The 14,906-nt window shown below is 40.3% G+C and overlaps 1 protein-coding gene across 2 annotated transcripts in view; it reads left to right on the plus strand.

Moving 5' to 3' along the window:
- rnf111 (ring finger protein 111) overlaps positions 1-14,084 on the plus strand; it is a 44,477-nt gene extending 30,393 nt beyond the window's left edge. For both annotated transcript variants that reach the window (XM_060859717.1, XM_060859718.1), the window contains exons 8-14: positions 273-642; positions 6,908-7,033; positions 7,522-7,639; positions 7,974-8,051; positions 8,585-8,680; positions 11,938-12,041; positions 12,582-14,084. In XM_060859717.1, coding sequence (XP_060715700.1) covers positions 273-642; positions 6,908-7,033; positions 7,522-7,639; positions 7,974-8,051; positions 8,585-8,680; positions 11,938-12,041; positions 12,582-12,699 — 1,010 coding nt within the window. In that variant the 3' untranslated portion in view covers positions 12,700-14,084. The remainder of the gene's footprint in view (positions 1-272; positions 643-6,907; positions 7,034-7,521; positions 7,640-7,973; positions 8,052-8,584; positions 8,681-11,937; positions 12,042-12,581) is intronic.
- Positions 14,085-14,906: the final 822 nt, after the last annotated feature.

Here is a 14,906-nt window from a genome sequence, read left to right on the forward strand (position 1 = left end):
TGCATGCAGCAGCAGTAAGAATTCAGACTCTTCACCCCACAAATGCAGCTCAGGAAGACTGCAACCAACCTCTTTAGTGCTTAAATTTTTTTGTTTTGTTTGTGATTACTACAAAGAACCTTTTGATATGTTTCTTTAATATGTATCCCAGATTTCTACCTGCTTAGACTATATCTCTGAAGTAAGCTAGATGTTCTGAATTAAAACATGTATATATTAAAATTTCAAATTCATATTGTGAATATCTTTGTGCACGTGTTCTGTCCTTGCAGATGGTTCTCTGGCACGTTCTTTACACCATCAGTCCTCCTCCTCATGCCCCCACTCTCACAGTAACCCCCCTCCCCCTCCTCAGCCACCTCCACAAAGTGAATACGTCATTCCTCACCCCGTGCTCCCCTACCATACCCAATTACCCTCTCATGGGCCAGGTCACACTGTGCCTACTGCCCCTGCTCCCTCTCTTCCCACCCACCACCTCCCAGGTTCTGCTGCACCCCTGCCACAGCACCTGGCCCCCGAGCACCAGGCCCTGCAGCACCACCTGCCTGTGTTGGCCCCCAACGCTGTGCAGAGGCTCCACCAGCATGACCTTCTGCAGAGAATGGAGGCTCAGAGGAGGAGAATGATGCAGCACCCCACGTGAGTGATGACTTTTACTTGGACTTTTACTTGCACCCTGAATTTCCAAGAAATGTTGGGCCGTTTTTTTTTTTAAATAAAATTCAAGCAAAAAGACTTTCAAATCATGAGCTAATATTTTATTCACAATAGAACATAGATAACATATAAATGTTAAAATGAAGAAATGTTACACTTTTATCCACAAACTGAGCTCATTTCAAATTTGATGCCTGCTACAGGTCTCAAAATAGTTGGGACGGGAGCATGTTTATTACAGTGAAGCGTCTCCTCCTTTTTTCGAAACAGTTTGAAGATGTCTGGCATCATGGTTATGACTTTCTGGAGTTTTGGTGTCGGAATGTGGTCCCATTCTTGCCTGATATAGGTTTCCATATGCTGAAGAGTTCGTGGTTGTCTTTGATATATTTTTAGTTTAATGATGCACCAAATGTTCTCTATAGGTGAAAGATCAGCACACGGACTCTTCTATGACAAAGCTGTTGTAATAGCTGCAGTATGTGGTTTTGAATTGTCCTGCTAAAATACACAAGGCCTTCCCTGACATAGACGTTGTCTGGTGGGAGCATTATGCTGCTCTAAAACCTTTATATACCTTTCAGCATTCATAGTGCCTTCCAAAACATGCAAGCTGCTCATAATGTATGCACTTATGCACCCCATACCATCAGAGATGCTGGCTTTTGAACCGAACGCTGGAAGTCACCCGCCTCTTTAGCTTGGAGAAAACGGCGTCCGTGATTTACAACAAGAATGTTAAATTCACATAAATAAAATGCCGAAAAACAAAATGTATATAAAACCAGCTGCATGTAAAGGTTTTTGTCCCAAAACCGCCATTAATAAAACCGTTATTACTGTCCCCTTTTTTTGGGCAGGACTTTACAGTGTTTATAAGTGATGGTGTAATCTTCATGCTCAGGCTACAAGGTAAAGACTAAAAACTTTAGTCCAGCCATATCTGGACTCTCAAACACTAATGCTGCATATCCCTCATCTCTAGGTAGATTAGCTAATTTGCCATGGCTCACATGAGTCCACTTGTCTTTTCCATATACTTTAACTAGTTAATTAGTGACCAAAAGAACTTGAAATTGACCTTCCCACCTGGCCTCCAATGGCAATCGCTGAGGTTTATGAACCATTACCCATTGTCCAGGGACTATACTGTGCCCCACCCACCCACCCCCAAATGAAGGTGCCATGCAGAGACATGGGACAGCATGTGATGATCTCAAAAGGGCTTAGTCCAGTTTCCTTGTGAGTTGCTCGAATACTGCAGAGTACTGTAGATAGGGCCTCAGGCCAGGACATTCCTTCCTGGTGAAGTTTTGATAAGCGTTCTTTTATGATCCTGTTTGTCCTCTGTTTGTCCTGACGCTTTTGGTCTGTAAGGGCAGTGTAATGACCATTGAATATTTAACATTCTACATAAGTCTTTGCATACTGCAGCTGTAAAGTGGGTTCCTTGGTCTGAGTCTGTGTTCTGGTAGACACCACCGTGGAATTATGTTCTTCACCAGTATTTTAGCAGTGTGTGTTGCTGTGGCATCTTTTGTTGGGAATGTTTCCACCCATCTTGAAAATTTGTCTATTATGACAAGCATGTCTTGGAGTCTCCCACATTTAGGCAATGTTATGTAGTCCATCTGAAGATGTCTGAATGGACCAGGTGAAGCTGGTGTTCCCACAGCTGGAATGTTGATTCTGGCTCCTGGATTGTTCTTTTCACATGGCACAGTTTTTAGTCACATGCCGTACTTGTGTGCGAAACTTCCACCACACCTGATTGAACCTGTAAATCAGCCTAGTGAGTGAATCTGTATAGCTAGTTAGGGAAGAAGACATTTAGGAGCAACAGTTTGTGCGCCATATCGCCGGATGTTATCATCATGACCATATTTCTTCTCTTGCTGAATTACTCTGCATTTGTTTGATATCTGAAATAGTTTGTTTCTTTTTTTCCAGTGGTCTTAATGCTGCTTTCCCCAAACACCTTTCTTCTGTAGTTTCAGCTGTTTTGCCTTTTGTGTGTGCTTTTGCCTTCAGAACAGTGACTTGGTAAGCGAAGAGCTTCTAAAAGTTCTTTAACAAGTTGTACATCCTTTATAGGGGATCCAGCTGCCTTCATGAATCCTCTCTGTCTCCACAACTGTCCAAAATTATGAACAACTCCAAAGCCATATTTAGAGTCTGCATATATGTTTGCTGTTATGTCTCAGGCTAGTTTGCATGCTTTCATCGGAGCCTTAAGTTTTGCTTGTTGGCTGACGTACCTGGTGGCATCGACCTTTTCAACAAACCCTCTGTGTCTGATGTCACAACCCACCCAGCTGTTTTTACTCCTAGCTCACAGGTCAAGATCTATCTGTGAATAGGACCAGGTCAGGATTATGCAGTGGTGTTTCTTTGATATGCTGATCTGTTTCCTGAGTGGTCACAATCTCTTCACACTTGTGATTGTCTTCATCATTTTCTGTAGGTGTCAATGATATCTCCCCCCTTGCTCCATTTGCGGAGATGTGCTCCTGAGTCATGGAAACTTGATTTTGTTAACCAGTGATGTAGGTATGACAGTTAACTTAGCTCCAGTATCCAATAAACCTGGACATTATTCATTCATTCATTCATTCATCTTCTACCGCTTATCCGAACTACCTCGGGTCACGGGGAGCCTGTGCCTATCTCATCAAGGCATCAAGGCAGGATTCACCCTGGACGGAGTGCCAACCCATCACACACACACTCTCATTCACTCACACACACACTAGGGACAATTTTCCAGAGATGCCAATCAACCTACCATGCATGTCTTTGGACCGGGGGAGGAAACCGGAGGAAACCCCCAAGGCACGGGGAGAACATGCAAACTCCACACACACAAGGTGGAGGCGGGAATCGAACCCCGACCCTGGAGGTGTGAGGCGAACGTGCTAACCACTAAGCCACCGTGCCCCCACCTGGACATTAATGTCATTTATTTTAGCACATACATAAAGTCCATCATCTTTTTTATGAACTGCTGCTAGCAGGTGTTGCAGAGAGGGGTTACTTAGTTTTCCTGCGGCTCAACTACATTGAGTAGAGACTGTTTTTGTTCCTGGGTGAGCATCTGGAATCTTTTATCCATGTCATCATTACCTGCATTTTAATCTCTCAGCCTCTTTTTGCACTCTCAAAACCAGTGTCCCTATTTGTTGCAATATTTACGTCTTCCTTGTCGTACTGTGGGGTTACGCCAGAGCTCCTGCTGATCGTTCTTTCTGTACCTTGAGAATCCAGATTGCAAAACTCTGACTTTGACTTTGACCTGTGTCATTTCAATCTTTACAGACAATTTAATAATTTGATTAAAAGCTGTTCCAATGCTGTCCCAGCATTTTAGCCCATTAACAAATGCAGTCTTTAAAGGCTTACTAGTATCCTTGTCGAGATCATCACTGTGATTAAAACCAGCATGTTCCAACCAAGTTTGTCTGAAACACTCCTCCTCATAATCCACAACACTTTCTCCTGTCATCTGAATGCAAGAAGTTATTTAACTTTAGTTAATCTCTGCAGGTTTCAGTATAAACAAAAATGTCCTCCCAGCTTCCCATCCTGCCTCAACGTTCTCTTGGGACTCACCAACCCTTGTTTCGACGTTAGCCTTTTTTGGTCACTGCCCCTCAAGTTTATGTTGAGAATCATTGCTCCATCTAGTGGATGTAAGGTGTAAATTTTCTGCAGGATTTTCCAAACGTTTTGTGGTTGTTTGTATGCATCTGGTAGCTCCTTTGACCACTTGTCAATGTGTTCTGGTATACCTGGTTGGCATATTCTACAAGTACATATTTCTTGACCATTTTCTTTTTTTTACAATGCAAGTTTGTCTCTCGGTATTCTCTTCATACTCCTCCTCATTGTCCATATCAATTTCAGTTCGTCTGTTTTTTTTTTTTTTTACAATCACAGGAGCAAGCCAAGCATTTGAATTGTCCTTTGTGACATGAGCATATGTGAATGATTCTTGCTTACTGTCATCATGGCTACCTGTAACTTTCGTCACTTTCTCCCATCGGGTAATGGTTTTGTAGATACTCACATTTCTGAGCTCTTAGAATGGATAGATTGACCCTTGTATATTCTTGTTGCTAGATGTTATGCCTTTCAGAACAGTTGATTTGATCCCTCTTTAGATAGCAACGTCATCAACCTGTTGTTCTCATCCAGCAGTCTCTCTTTATCCTTTTTTTCACTTTGTAGCTGTTCAAATAAAGCACAAACCTTTGCTTTTTCTGCATCAATCTCATGTTTTAGTTTGTCTGTCATGCAATTGTGCAGGTGTTGTCGAATTTGTTTGCCTACAATCACAGACCATCTATCTCTCCTAAGGTTTGCCCTAAAACGCTACGTCTTACCATACGCCTTTTTGTTGTCAGCCAAGTCCCATGTTCGACTCTCTGACTGCTTAATACTGTACTTCTGGCAGATGTCATAATAGCTCTTTCTTATTCCCAGCCTATTGTCCAGGTATTCATTCATGTTTTCCATCATCTGGTCAATTGCTACATTAGGAAGCTCAGTTAAAAGTTGTTGGTTTTAGTGCAGGGCTATCACTTTTAATACAAGAAAACTCAGCCATGGCAGTAAAGTAGATATGCTCTAAGGTTAAAGGGGAAGTTAAACAGGACTGAGGTTTTTATAGTTCCTTTTCAAATGCAAATAGTTCTCCATGGAATCCTTGCTCAGAAAGTTTGATTTACTTTAGATATACACTTAAAATCTTTCCATCTCTTTCAATGGAAGGCAAATTGACTTAGTTCCTTCATTTTGGCTCTAGGCCACTGTTTTTCTTACCTTGTTAGAACCTTTATTTCCTAACCAAACAGTGTCTACCGATTAAGCACCCAGTCAAGAATCCTAAATTCTTGGAGCAATTTCAGTGCCAAACTATTTCAACAGCTCCTCAAGATGAACGCACCAAATTGTTTCTTTAACAAGTCCTACAGACACCAGGAGAAAGGACCAAGCCACAGCTTCTACAGTCTCTAAATGAGCGGCCCATATTGTCTAACAATTTCTACAGACACTAAGAGAGAGGTTAATTAACAGTGCTACACTATGAACATTGGTCTGCTTCTTTTGAAAAACAAGGTTCTTTGAGAGAGCTGATAAGTTTCATTCATCAAATGAGGATCATTGAGAGAAAGTCCAAATGATTCAAAGAATTCTGAACATGGATTCGGTTGATCTTTAGTTGGGGTTGTAGAATTTCAAAGATTCTTCTCTTCACTTTTTCTTGTTCCATTGGTTTTGGTGAGTTCTCTTCTTATGACTCTCCTGGCTGCAAATTTAGATTTTCCTTGAATTTGGCTGCACGGCCGTTGGGTGGCTCACCAACATACTAGAATGCTTCTAATACGTACAAGAAAAGTAAGCTGGACCGCGTTTAGGGGAAAAGTGTTTATTGAAGATTTCCTTGTAGCATAACGGTCTTCTGGAACTTAACACTACCGTCTGTGTGACCAGACTTTATACCTGGTAACAAATGGCCTTCAAACTATAAACGGATACGGTTAGGACCTTCTACTTACAATGGACAGGACAGGAGGGCCATCCTGTGTATTGATCAGTTGATTGCTTTACAGATAGGCCATTATGTTAACTACAGGTGGGTCACAGGCACAATGTAATCAGCAATTTGGTCACCCCCTTTACAGTTATATGTTAATTACAGGTGGGGCACAGGAACATCAGGCATTGCTTATGCCGGAAAGAACTAGACAGAAAATCCTTCACTACAATCTTTTTACGTACTCTTTTACAGATTGGAGAGCTTCTGCCTATCTTTACTTCTGAGAAAGTCTGCCTCTCTAGGAAATCCCTTTTCTAGCTAATCATGTTACAGACCTGATATCAATTAGCGTAAATAGTTGCTAGATGTTCTCCCAACTCAATTTTTTTCAAAGAAAGTTTTTTCAAAGTTTTTTTTTTAGTAAAATGCATCAAATTAGAAATGAGCTCATTAAGTGGATAAAAGTGTAAATTTCCTCTGTTTAATGATTTATGGTCTATTGTAAATAAAATTTTGGCTTATATTTTTAACTTGTGTGTGTAATTGAAGCATAAGTTCTGTTTGAATTACATACATCTACATGTAGGTAACAATATAACGTTTTGCTTTTTTGTGGGGAGTTTATGGGTCTGTTGGGTTTTTCATAACGCTAAAACGTTTGTCTTAAGTCAGAAAAGCAATTTTAAAATCTAGCTTTCTTGTCTACAGCCGAGCACATGAAAGACCACCCCCTCACCCTCACAGAATGCACCCCAACTACGGTCATGGACACCATATTCATGTCCCCCAGACTATGTCCTCACACCCACGCCAAACTGACCAGAGAACCACATGGTAAGATAAGCGTCACTTTGCTGTGCTTTTTGAAATTGGAAAGAACTACATATGATTCCATTAGTGGTATATTCACCCACTGTCCACTTTAATAGAAACACCTGTACAAAAAATCTAGCCTGTTTAATGGTCTACAACAACAGATATCCACATTAAGTTTCACTTCTGTCAGCTAAGAAGAGGAAACTGTGGCTATCATGGTTACCAACTCTCTCAAACCGGACAGTTTAATAGTACCAGGAGAATAAAAAAAAATCACCAGATCTATCTGCACAGTTGGGGTCTGTGCCCATGACCGCCACAGTTACATGTTCTTGGCTGGCAGATGTGGAACCTAACGTGATCTGCTGAATAATATCCAGAGGATCACAACAATGTTACATTTTGGGGAACAAAACAAAACATGAATATTGGCATCTTCCTGCATCTTGGTGTCTTAAATGGGTGTTTTAAATCTGATGTTGCTGAATGTCTGCATGTTTTTTCAGGGAGCTGGGAATCGAGGCTGGTGTGACTGTAGCTCCATATCCTTCAGGGCATTTGCACCCTCATCTGCCCCACTACCATCCCCCACCCAGACTGCACCACTTCCCCATCCCACTGATGGTGAGACCCCCCTCACTGTCAGCTATCATTATAAACATTAACAAAAATTAACATAAGTAATGAAGGACTGGACAGGTGCAGATTTCTCACATATTAATCATGACAAGCTCTTGTTCACAACCACCAACACCCAAAAAAACACGTTATTTTATCATTAAGCTCGGTGTATTGCTATTTATTTATGGACAAAATAATTCGAAACAACTTACATCTGTCTGATTGGGTTCTCCAGAGACCCCGATACACATCAAAGATCAAAGTGTATCTCTTGTGATTTCGATTATATCTATGTGTAGATGTAAATTTATTGTTGTTGCTTTTGTGTCTCTCTCAGCACCCTAGCATGTCTGAGGTAACCTATCCTCACATTCGCTACATCTCATCTAGAATGACATTTGGCCGAACCTACGAGGTAAGAGCAGGAATTTAGAATTTAGAAACTTTTACCCATTTTTCATACACACGTTTCAAATACAATTTTTAAGCAATGTAACATTTCTAATTAAGAGCTCCTGTGAAATAGCAAAGCAGCCTGTATTTACAGATTAATGTACAACCGTATTGTCCTCTACAAAACGTCTAGCTTTTTGTACCTTATCACCTCCCATGTTGTTCAAATGTTGCACCAGTGAAAAAAGTGACTCCAGTTTGTCAACATTCTGATTGTGATTGAGGCATACATTTCTAAAAAGGATTTCTGCTGCAATTAATCGAATGATACTGCTTACCTCTTAGCACTAAAGAAGCAAACTTCTTAAGGGTGAAAATAAATATGTAAATTAGATTTTTTTTTTTTTGCTGAGTCCCCTTAGGCTACAAGCAATGTTCTGAATATTAGAGCAGTGCACAGTTAAATCTATCAAAAAAAATACCTTTATTCAAATGATTGAGAAGCCTGTGGCTGTGGACCTCCTATTTAATTACCTATTTGTATTTTTTTTGTAGGATCTGCTGCATTTAGAGGAGCGGCTGGGGACTGTGAACCGAGGAGCCTCTCAGGGAACTATAGAGAGGTGCACTTATCCACACAAGTACAAGAAGGTGAGCGCACACATCTTTTCTACAATGACAAAAGCATATGATGGTGATACTGTTAGACACAATCTTGTACCAGGCATTTTCCTCTTATGTTTGTATTTTCTCTCATAAATGAGTTGAGACATCTTAAAGCCATGTTTTGTCTTGTATTGTTTTCCTAGGTTAAGCCTTTGTTAGTTCCTTCATGTGTCTTCTGTGGACCTAAAAAATAATTGTTTAAAAAAGTATTATTGAACTTTTTTATTAATTAGGTGTATTGCTTATCACAATAAAAGGTGATCATGCTTGTTTTTGGATAGTACAGCTATGAGATCTAGCGCGCTAATACTAGTGTACCTTCCTATAATGTTACCATACCTACTGAAATAACACACCTACTATAAAAACATTTCAATTAAAACACTTTTCTGTACAGGTCTCAACACTCGCTAGGAGCACAACAAAAACCCTCATAGTATAGAAAATACAACAGATTCAGTATGCTGAAAAACTCTTGCAGATGTTTATTTATGGAAGGCAGATTGATCAATAAAGATGTTACCTCTCAAACTCACCTGTACTAATATTGTGACAACCTAGTTTGCCAAATGTCTGCTTGGTTTACAGTGGTGTGAAAGTATTGGCCCCCTTCCAGATTTTTGTTTAATTTGTTTGTCACAATTTAATGTTCCAGATCATCAAAAAAATTTAAATATTTGTCAATGATAACACAAGTAAACAACATGTTTTTAAATGAAGGTTTTTATTATTAAGGGAAAACAAAGTCCAAGCCCACATGGCCCTGTGTGAAAGTGTTTGCCGTTGCTCAGCAAAAAGAACATTTACATGCCCTTATCTAGAGCGATATTAAAAAAAAATCACTGTTCGAAGATATTTATTTATCTATCGATCGATAGATAGATATCTATCTATGACACAAACAGGGAAGAGAGTGCAAGTTGAATTGAAGTGTTTCATGAAGAACTAGGTCTTCAGCTTTCATTTGAAAATAGCCGATGACTCAGCTGTTCGGACCCCTAGGGGAAGTTTATTCCACTACCTTGGTGCCAGAACAGAAAAGAATCTAGTAGTATACTTACCTCTTACCCTGAGAGAGGGTGGAACCAGTTGAACAGTGCTGGTAGCTCTGAGGATGTGAGGCGCAGTGCGAGGAGTGATGAGGACTTTGAGGTAAGAGGGAGCTGGTCCATTTTTGGCTTTGTAGGCAAGCATCAGTGTTTTGAATCTGATGCGTGCAGCTACCGAAAGCCAGTGGAGGGATCGCAGCAACGAATGGTATGCTAGAACTTAGACAGGTTGAGAACAAGTCGTGCAGCTGCATTTTCGATCATTTGTAGAATACGAATTGCGTTCATAGGTATACTTACCAGCAGTGAGTTGCAGTAGTCCAGTCTTGCGATGACAAGTACCCGAGCAGCCTGCGTGGACAAAAATGGCCAAATCCTTCTAATGTTGTAGAGAAGGAACTGACATGAGCATGTCACATTAGCAACCTGAGAGGAAAAGGACAGTTGATTGTCCATGGTTACCCCAAGGTTGTGAGCTGTGACTGAACAGGAGATAAGATCTCTATGCAGGGATATTGCAAGATTATGACCTGGGGATGAATCACCTGGGATGATCAGCAATTCAGTTTTGCTAGGATTGAGCTTTAACTGATGAGCAGTCATCCATGATGGTATGTGTGCCAGATTGGATTAGATGCTGTGGTATCTGAGAGTGGGAAAGAGAAGATAAGTTGTGTATCATCAGCATATTAGTGGTAGTGGTTTCCGTGTGAGGAAATAACTTCACCAAAAGAGTGAGTATACAGGGAGAAAATAAGCGGAATAAGTACTGAGCCCTGTGGGATACCAGTGGAGTGTCTGCGAGGAGCAGATGTAACTCCCCTACATGTTACCTGATATGTGCATCCTTCCAGGTAGTTTCAATCCTCTCCTCTTGTCTCATTTAACCATCTCCTTGACAACAGTAGACCTGTACCACCACCCCTGTACGTTTCTCTTGGCGAGTGAGAGAAAGCATAGGCAGAGGATAGAGCATTTGGTGTAGCAGTGTTCTGTGGGGATATCCAGGTCTCTGTTAGCGCAATAAAATCAAAGGAGTGGTGGGAAGCTAATGCAGAGATAAAGTCAGGTTTCCTTACAGTAGACTGGCAGTTGCATAGCCCACCTTACCACCACTGTTTGAGACTCACACAAGAGAGGAGGGTAGATGAGATTACTGGAAATCTTGTAGACAAGAGCGCCTCCAAAGGTAAGAGGTGACTACAGAATACAGGGTTTGAGGCACATATCTGCAGTCAACCAAGAGTGAGATTTAAAATGTGGTGTGGTAGAATAGACAAAAGTTGAACTTTTTGGAAGGTGTGTCCCATTACATCTGGTGTAAAAGTAACACTGCATTTCAGAGAAAGAACATCATACCAACAGTAAAATATGGTGGTTGTAGTGTGATGGTCTGGGGCTGATTTGCTGCTTTAGGACCTGGAAGACTTGCTGTGATAAATGGAACCATGAATTCTGCTGACTACCAGAAAATCCTGAAGGACAAGCGAACTTGGGTTCTGCAGCAGGACAATGGTCCAAAACACACCAGCAAGTCCACCTCTGAATGGCTGAAGAAAAACAAAATGAAGACTTTGGAGTGGTCTAGTCAAAGTCCTGACCTGAATCCTATTGAGATGCTGTGGCATCACCTTAAAAAGACAGTTCATACTCGAAAAAATTACAAGTCTGCAAAGTTGAGTGGACCAAAGTTCCTCCACAGCGCTGTAACAGACTCATTGCTAGTTATCGCAAACAATTGATTGCAGTTCTTGCTGCTAAGGGTGGCCCAACCAGTTATTAGGTTTAGGGGCAAGCACTTTTTCACACAGTGCCATGTGTGTGTGAATTTTGTTTTTCCCTTAATAATAAAAACCTTAATTTAAAAGCTGCATGTTGTTTACTTGTTATCTTTGACTAATATTTAAATTTGTTTGATCTGAAACATTAAAGTGTGAAAAAATAAAAAATTAGGAACGGGGACAACACTTTTTCACACCACTCATGTTTTTATGGTCCAGTAGGTTTTGAGTGTTTGGCCTGCTAAAGACTGTCCTACAGAATTATAAAGAAATTTCCAGAAGTGGATGTTCTAGTTTCTGATATAATTTGTATAAAGATGCTCTGTGATGCTTGTGTCCATGTGCTTGTTAGATCCAGTCTACTGTGTGATGTTTTGAATGTGTGTAATATATCCACCTGTCTTGCACACAGAGAAAGCTGCACGGTAAGCAGGATGAGGAGGAGGGTGCAGAGGAAGACACAGAGGAGAAATGCACCATCTGTCTGTCTATACTGGAGGAAGGAGAGGACGTCAGGTAAAGTCTTTGTGCACGTTTATAGGATTCTCTTGCTGTATCTCCACATCTCTGTTGCTGTCCCTTTTTCTTTCTGACTGTTTGTCACTATGCTCCTTTTTTGTCTGACTCTATTGCTGTTTCTCTTTCTCTCTGTTGGTCTTGACTTTCTCTGTTACTATCTCCTTTTCTCTGACTGCCTCTTTTTCTCTCTGACTGGCTATGCTTTCTGCTCCATCACTTTCTCTATTTGTTGTTGTTTCACTTTGCTGCTTTATCGCTGTTTGTCTCTGTCCCATACTCTCTCTGCTCCACTCTGCATTCTCTCCTTATTTATCTTTCAGTCTGTCTCCATTTCTGCTTGCTGTTGCTGTCTCTTCATCTTTCTTGTCTCTCTGCTTTTTGTCCGTCACATCATCTTTTTCTGTCTGTAGCGTTCTCTCGCTCTCGCGCGCTCTCTCTCTCTCTTTCTTTCTGTATGGATCTTGGTCTTGTTTGTCTGTCTAGTTGTACTTATTGTATGTCAGACCTTATTCAGGATCTTTTCTGTGTGTTTTGCAGGCGCCTCCCCTGTATGCATCTCTTCCATCAGCTGTGTGTGGATCAGTGGCTTCTCACTAACAAAAAGTGCCCCATCTGTAGAGTGGACATAGAGGCACAGTTATCCTCTGAAAGTTGATGCTGTTTTTCTAGTGACTTTTTTTTTTGTCGTTGTACTGTTTTATGTTTTGTTTTGTTTTTATTTTTTTTTCTCCAGTAACACATTCAACCAAAGATGGCATGAATTACCTGTGCAGAGCCAATACCGAAAAACAAAATAAAAAGAAAAAAAATTGACTGCCAGATACCATAGTACCAATAATGCTAGAAATTACATTTTCATTGAGGCTTTCAAATTTTATTGTATTTATAAAGCTTTTATGTAGCTTTTAATTGTTTCACAAGTGTCATAGTATTTTTGTTTTGTTTTTTATTTTATTTGCATGGATCCTTGCAATGCATTTCTTTGCACATATAAATGATAACGGGCCTGTCAGGCTTTACAGACTCGCAGGCAAGAAGAGCTGCTCTGGTAAAGAAGCATTTTTTATATACCTAATGCCTTGCTTTACTGGAATAGAATATCAACCTCCATTATAAAACATTGCAGGACTCATTTTATCGATCAGTATATTGATTAGGTTCATGTTTTAGAACGTGTGGTCTGCAAGTGATTATTTTTTTAAAGCGAATCAACACATTCCTTAATCAGGAAGTGAGATCATGTTTGAGATGGGCTCTTGTTATCAGTGTTCACCTTCCCACAACGTTCATCATCACTCTTCTCACCTCTGGGGATCAGCATACATTCATGTGTTGATGGATCCCACTGAGCACCTCAACCTCACCATCGGGGGAAAAAACCTGAATGTCGCCTGTATCTGTTGTATCCATTTATAATATCATTGCAGTCAGAGCTGTGTTGGGCCACGTGCTTGCTTGATGAACTGTCACTGCTTGGTTCAGTGGGGATCTCTGGCACAAACACACTCACCATGCAGCCTGGAGGAATTTATAGAACTGAGTATTGATTTCTTCATGGATTTTTTTATTCCCATTGTCTCTCATTTCTTCACATCTTGAAACAAAGTGACTCTTACAGGCTGATTACTCTGTTCAGATTAACACAAACTCAGATTAACACACTCTCATGAACGCATTCTTATTTCTCTCTCTAGAGCTGTGCAGCAAACTGTTGTTTTATGATTTATCTATGTTTTCTTTTGCTGCTGTGAAAGCCTAACACTAATATTATTCTTAACTAGCTAACTTGCATATACTTGCACATGAGAGACAAAAAAACAGGAGTGCATTGAAAAAGAAGTGTGCTGAGACCATGGATTTCCTCTGTCTATTTGCTGAGTTTTAGGAGGAAAAAAAAACTGTAATTTTGAATGGAGTGTTGGAATACAGTACTTAATGGCAGGTATCCATGCATTCATAGACCTAATGATCCCAGAGTGATACACCTTGGGATTTATGTTAGTTTTAAAATAATAATATTAATAAAGTTAGGTAACTCTTTGTGTGTGTTGTGTTTCCTTTCTAATGAAGTGGTTTGTGCATGTCGTATTCTATATGAACTCCACTGCTATTATTAGGCCGAAAAAATGTCAACAAAACCATCAGAATTATCAGAAGCAACCGGTGGGGACAAAATTATTTAATGTATTCTTAAATAGAAAGCATGGAACACCAACAGGCCTGAAAGACCACAGAAACTAACCTGATGTATATGATTAAGAGAAGACTTTTCCACACGACGTAAACTACTGGTTAATCTTAAACTACCAGGAAGACCAGATTAGCGCCAAAGACCTTTTTATTAAAAATCCTTCAGGGTTCTGTAACATCCTTAGTATAGATGAGACAAAACCCTGATCAAACACTGGAATGACAGCAAGAAAACAGCTTGGAAAAAAGGAAGAAACTGCTCAAGCTCCATAGTATACCATCTCATCTAGGAAGCATGGTCGAGGTATTCTTATGAGCGTGTCTGGATCCCAAGGAAATCGGTTCCTTGTATGAATTGATCGTGATTGATGACAAAAGCAGCAGGAATTCTGAAGCGTATAGGGATTTATTTTTGGTTCTGAGTCTCAAGGCAAAGAGATTAACTGACTGTTATGGTCAATGCCTAAACAAGCAGGAACTTTATTATAACTGTTATAAAGTATTTTAATGTTATGATCAAACATCAGAATGTGGGAAAAGGTGTAATCTCTGTATATCTCTGTGATATGGGTGTTGCTGTTAGAGGGGTGGAGTATTTCTGTGGAGTATTTCAGCATCTGTTCTGGGATTTTCACACATCTGGATGCTGATGCTGCTCTTTGTGCTGTTGGT

The sequence above is a fragment of the Tachysurus vachellii genome, chromosome 23 (genome assembly GCF_030014155.1).
Source record: "Tachysurus vachellii isolate PV-2020 chromosome 23, HZAU_Pvac_v1, whole genome shotgun sequence".
Classification (NCBI taxonomy): domain Eukaryota; kingdom Metazoa; phylum Chordata; class Actinopteri; order Siluriformes; family Bagridae; genus Tachysurus; species Tachysurus vachellii.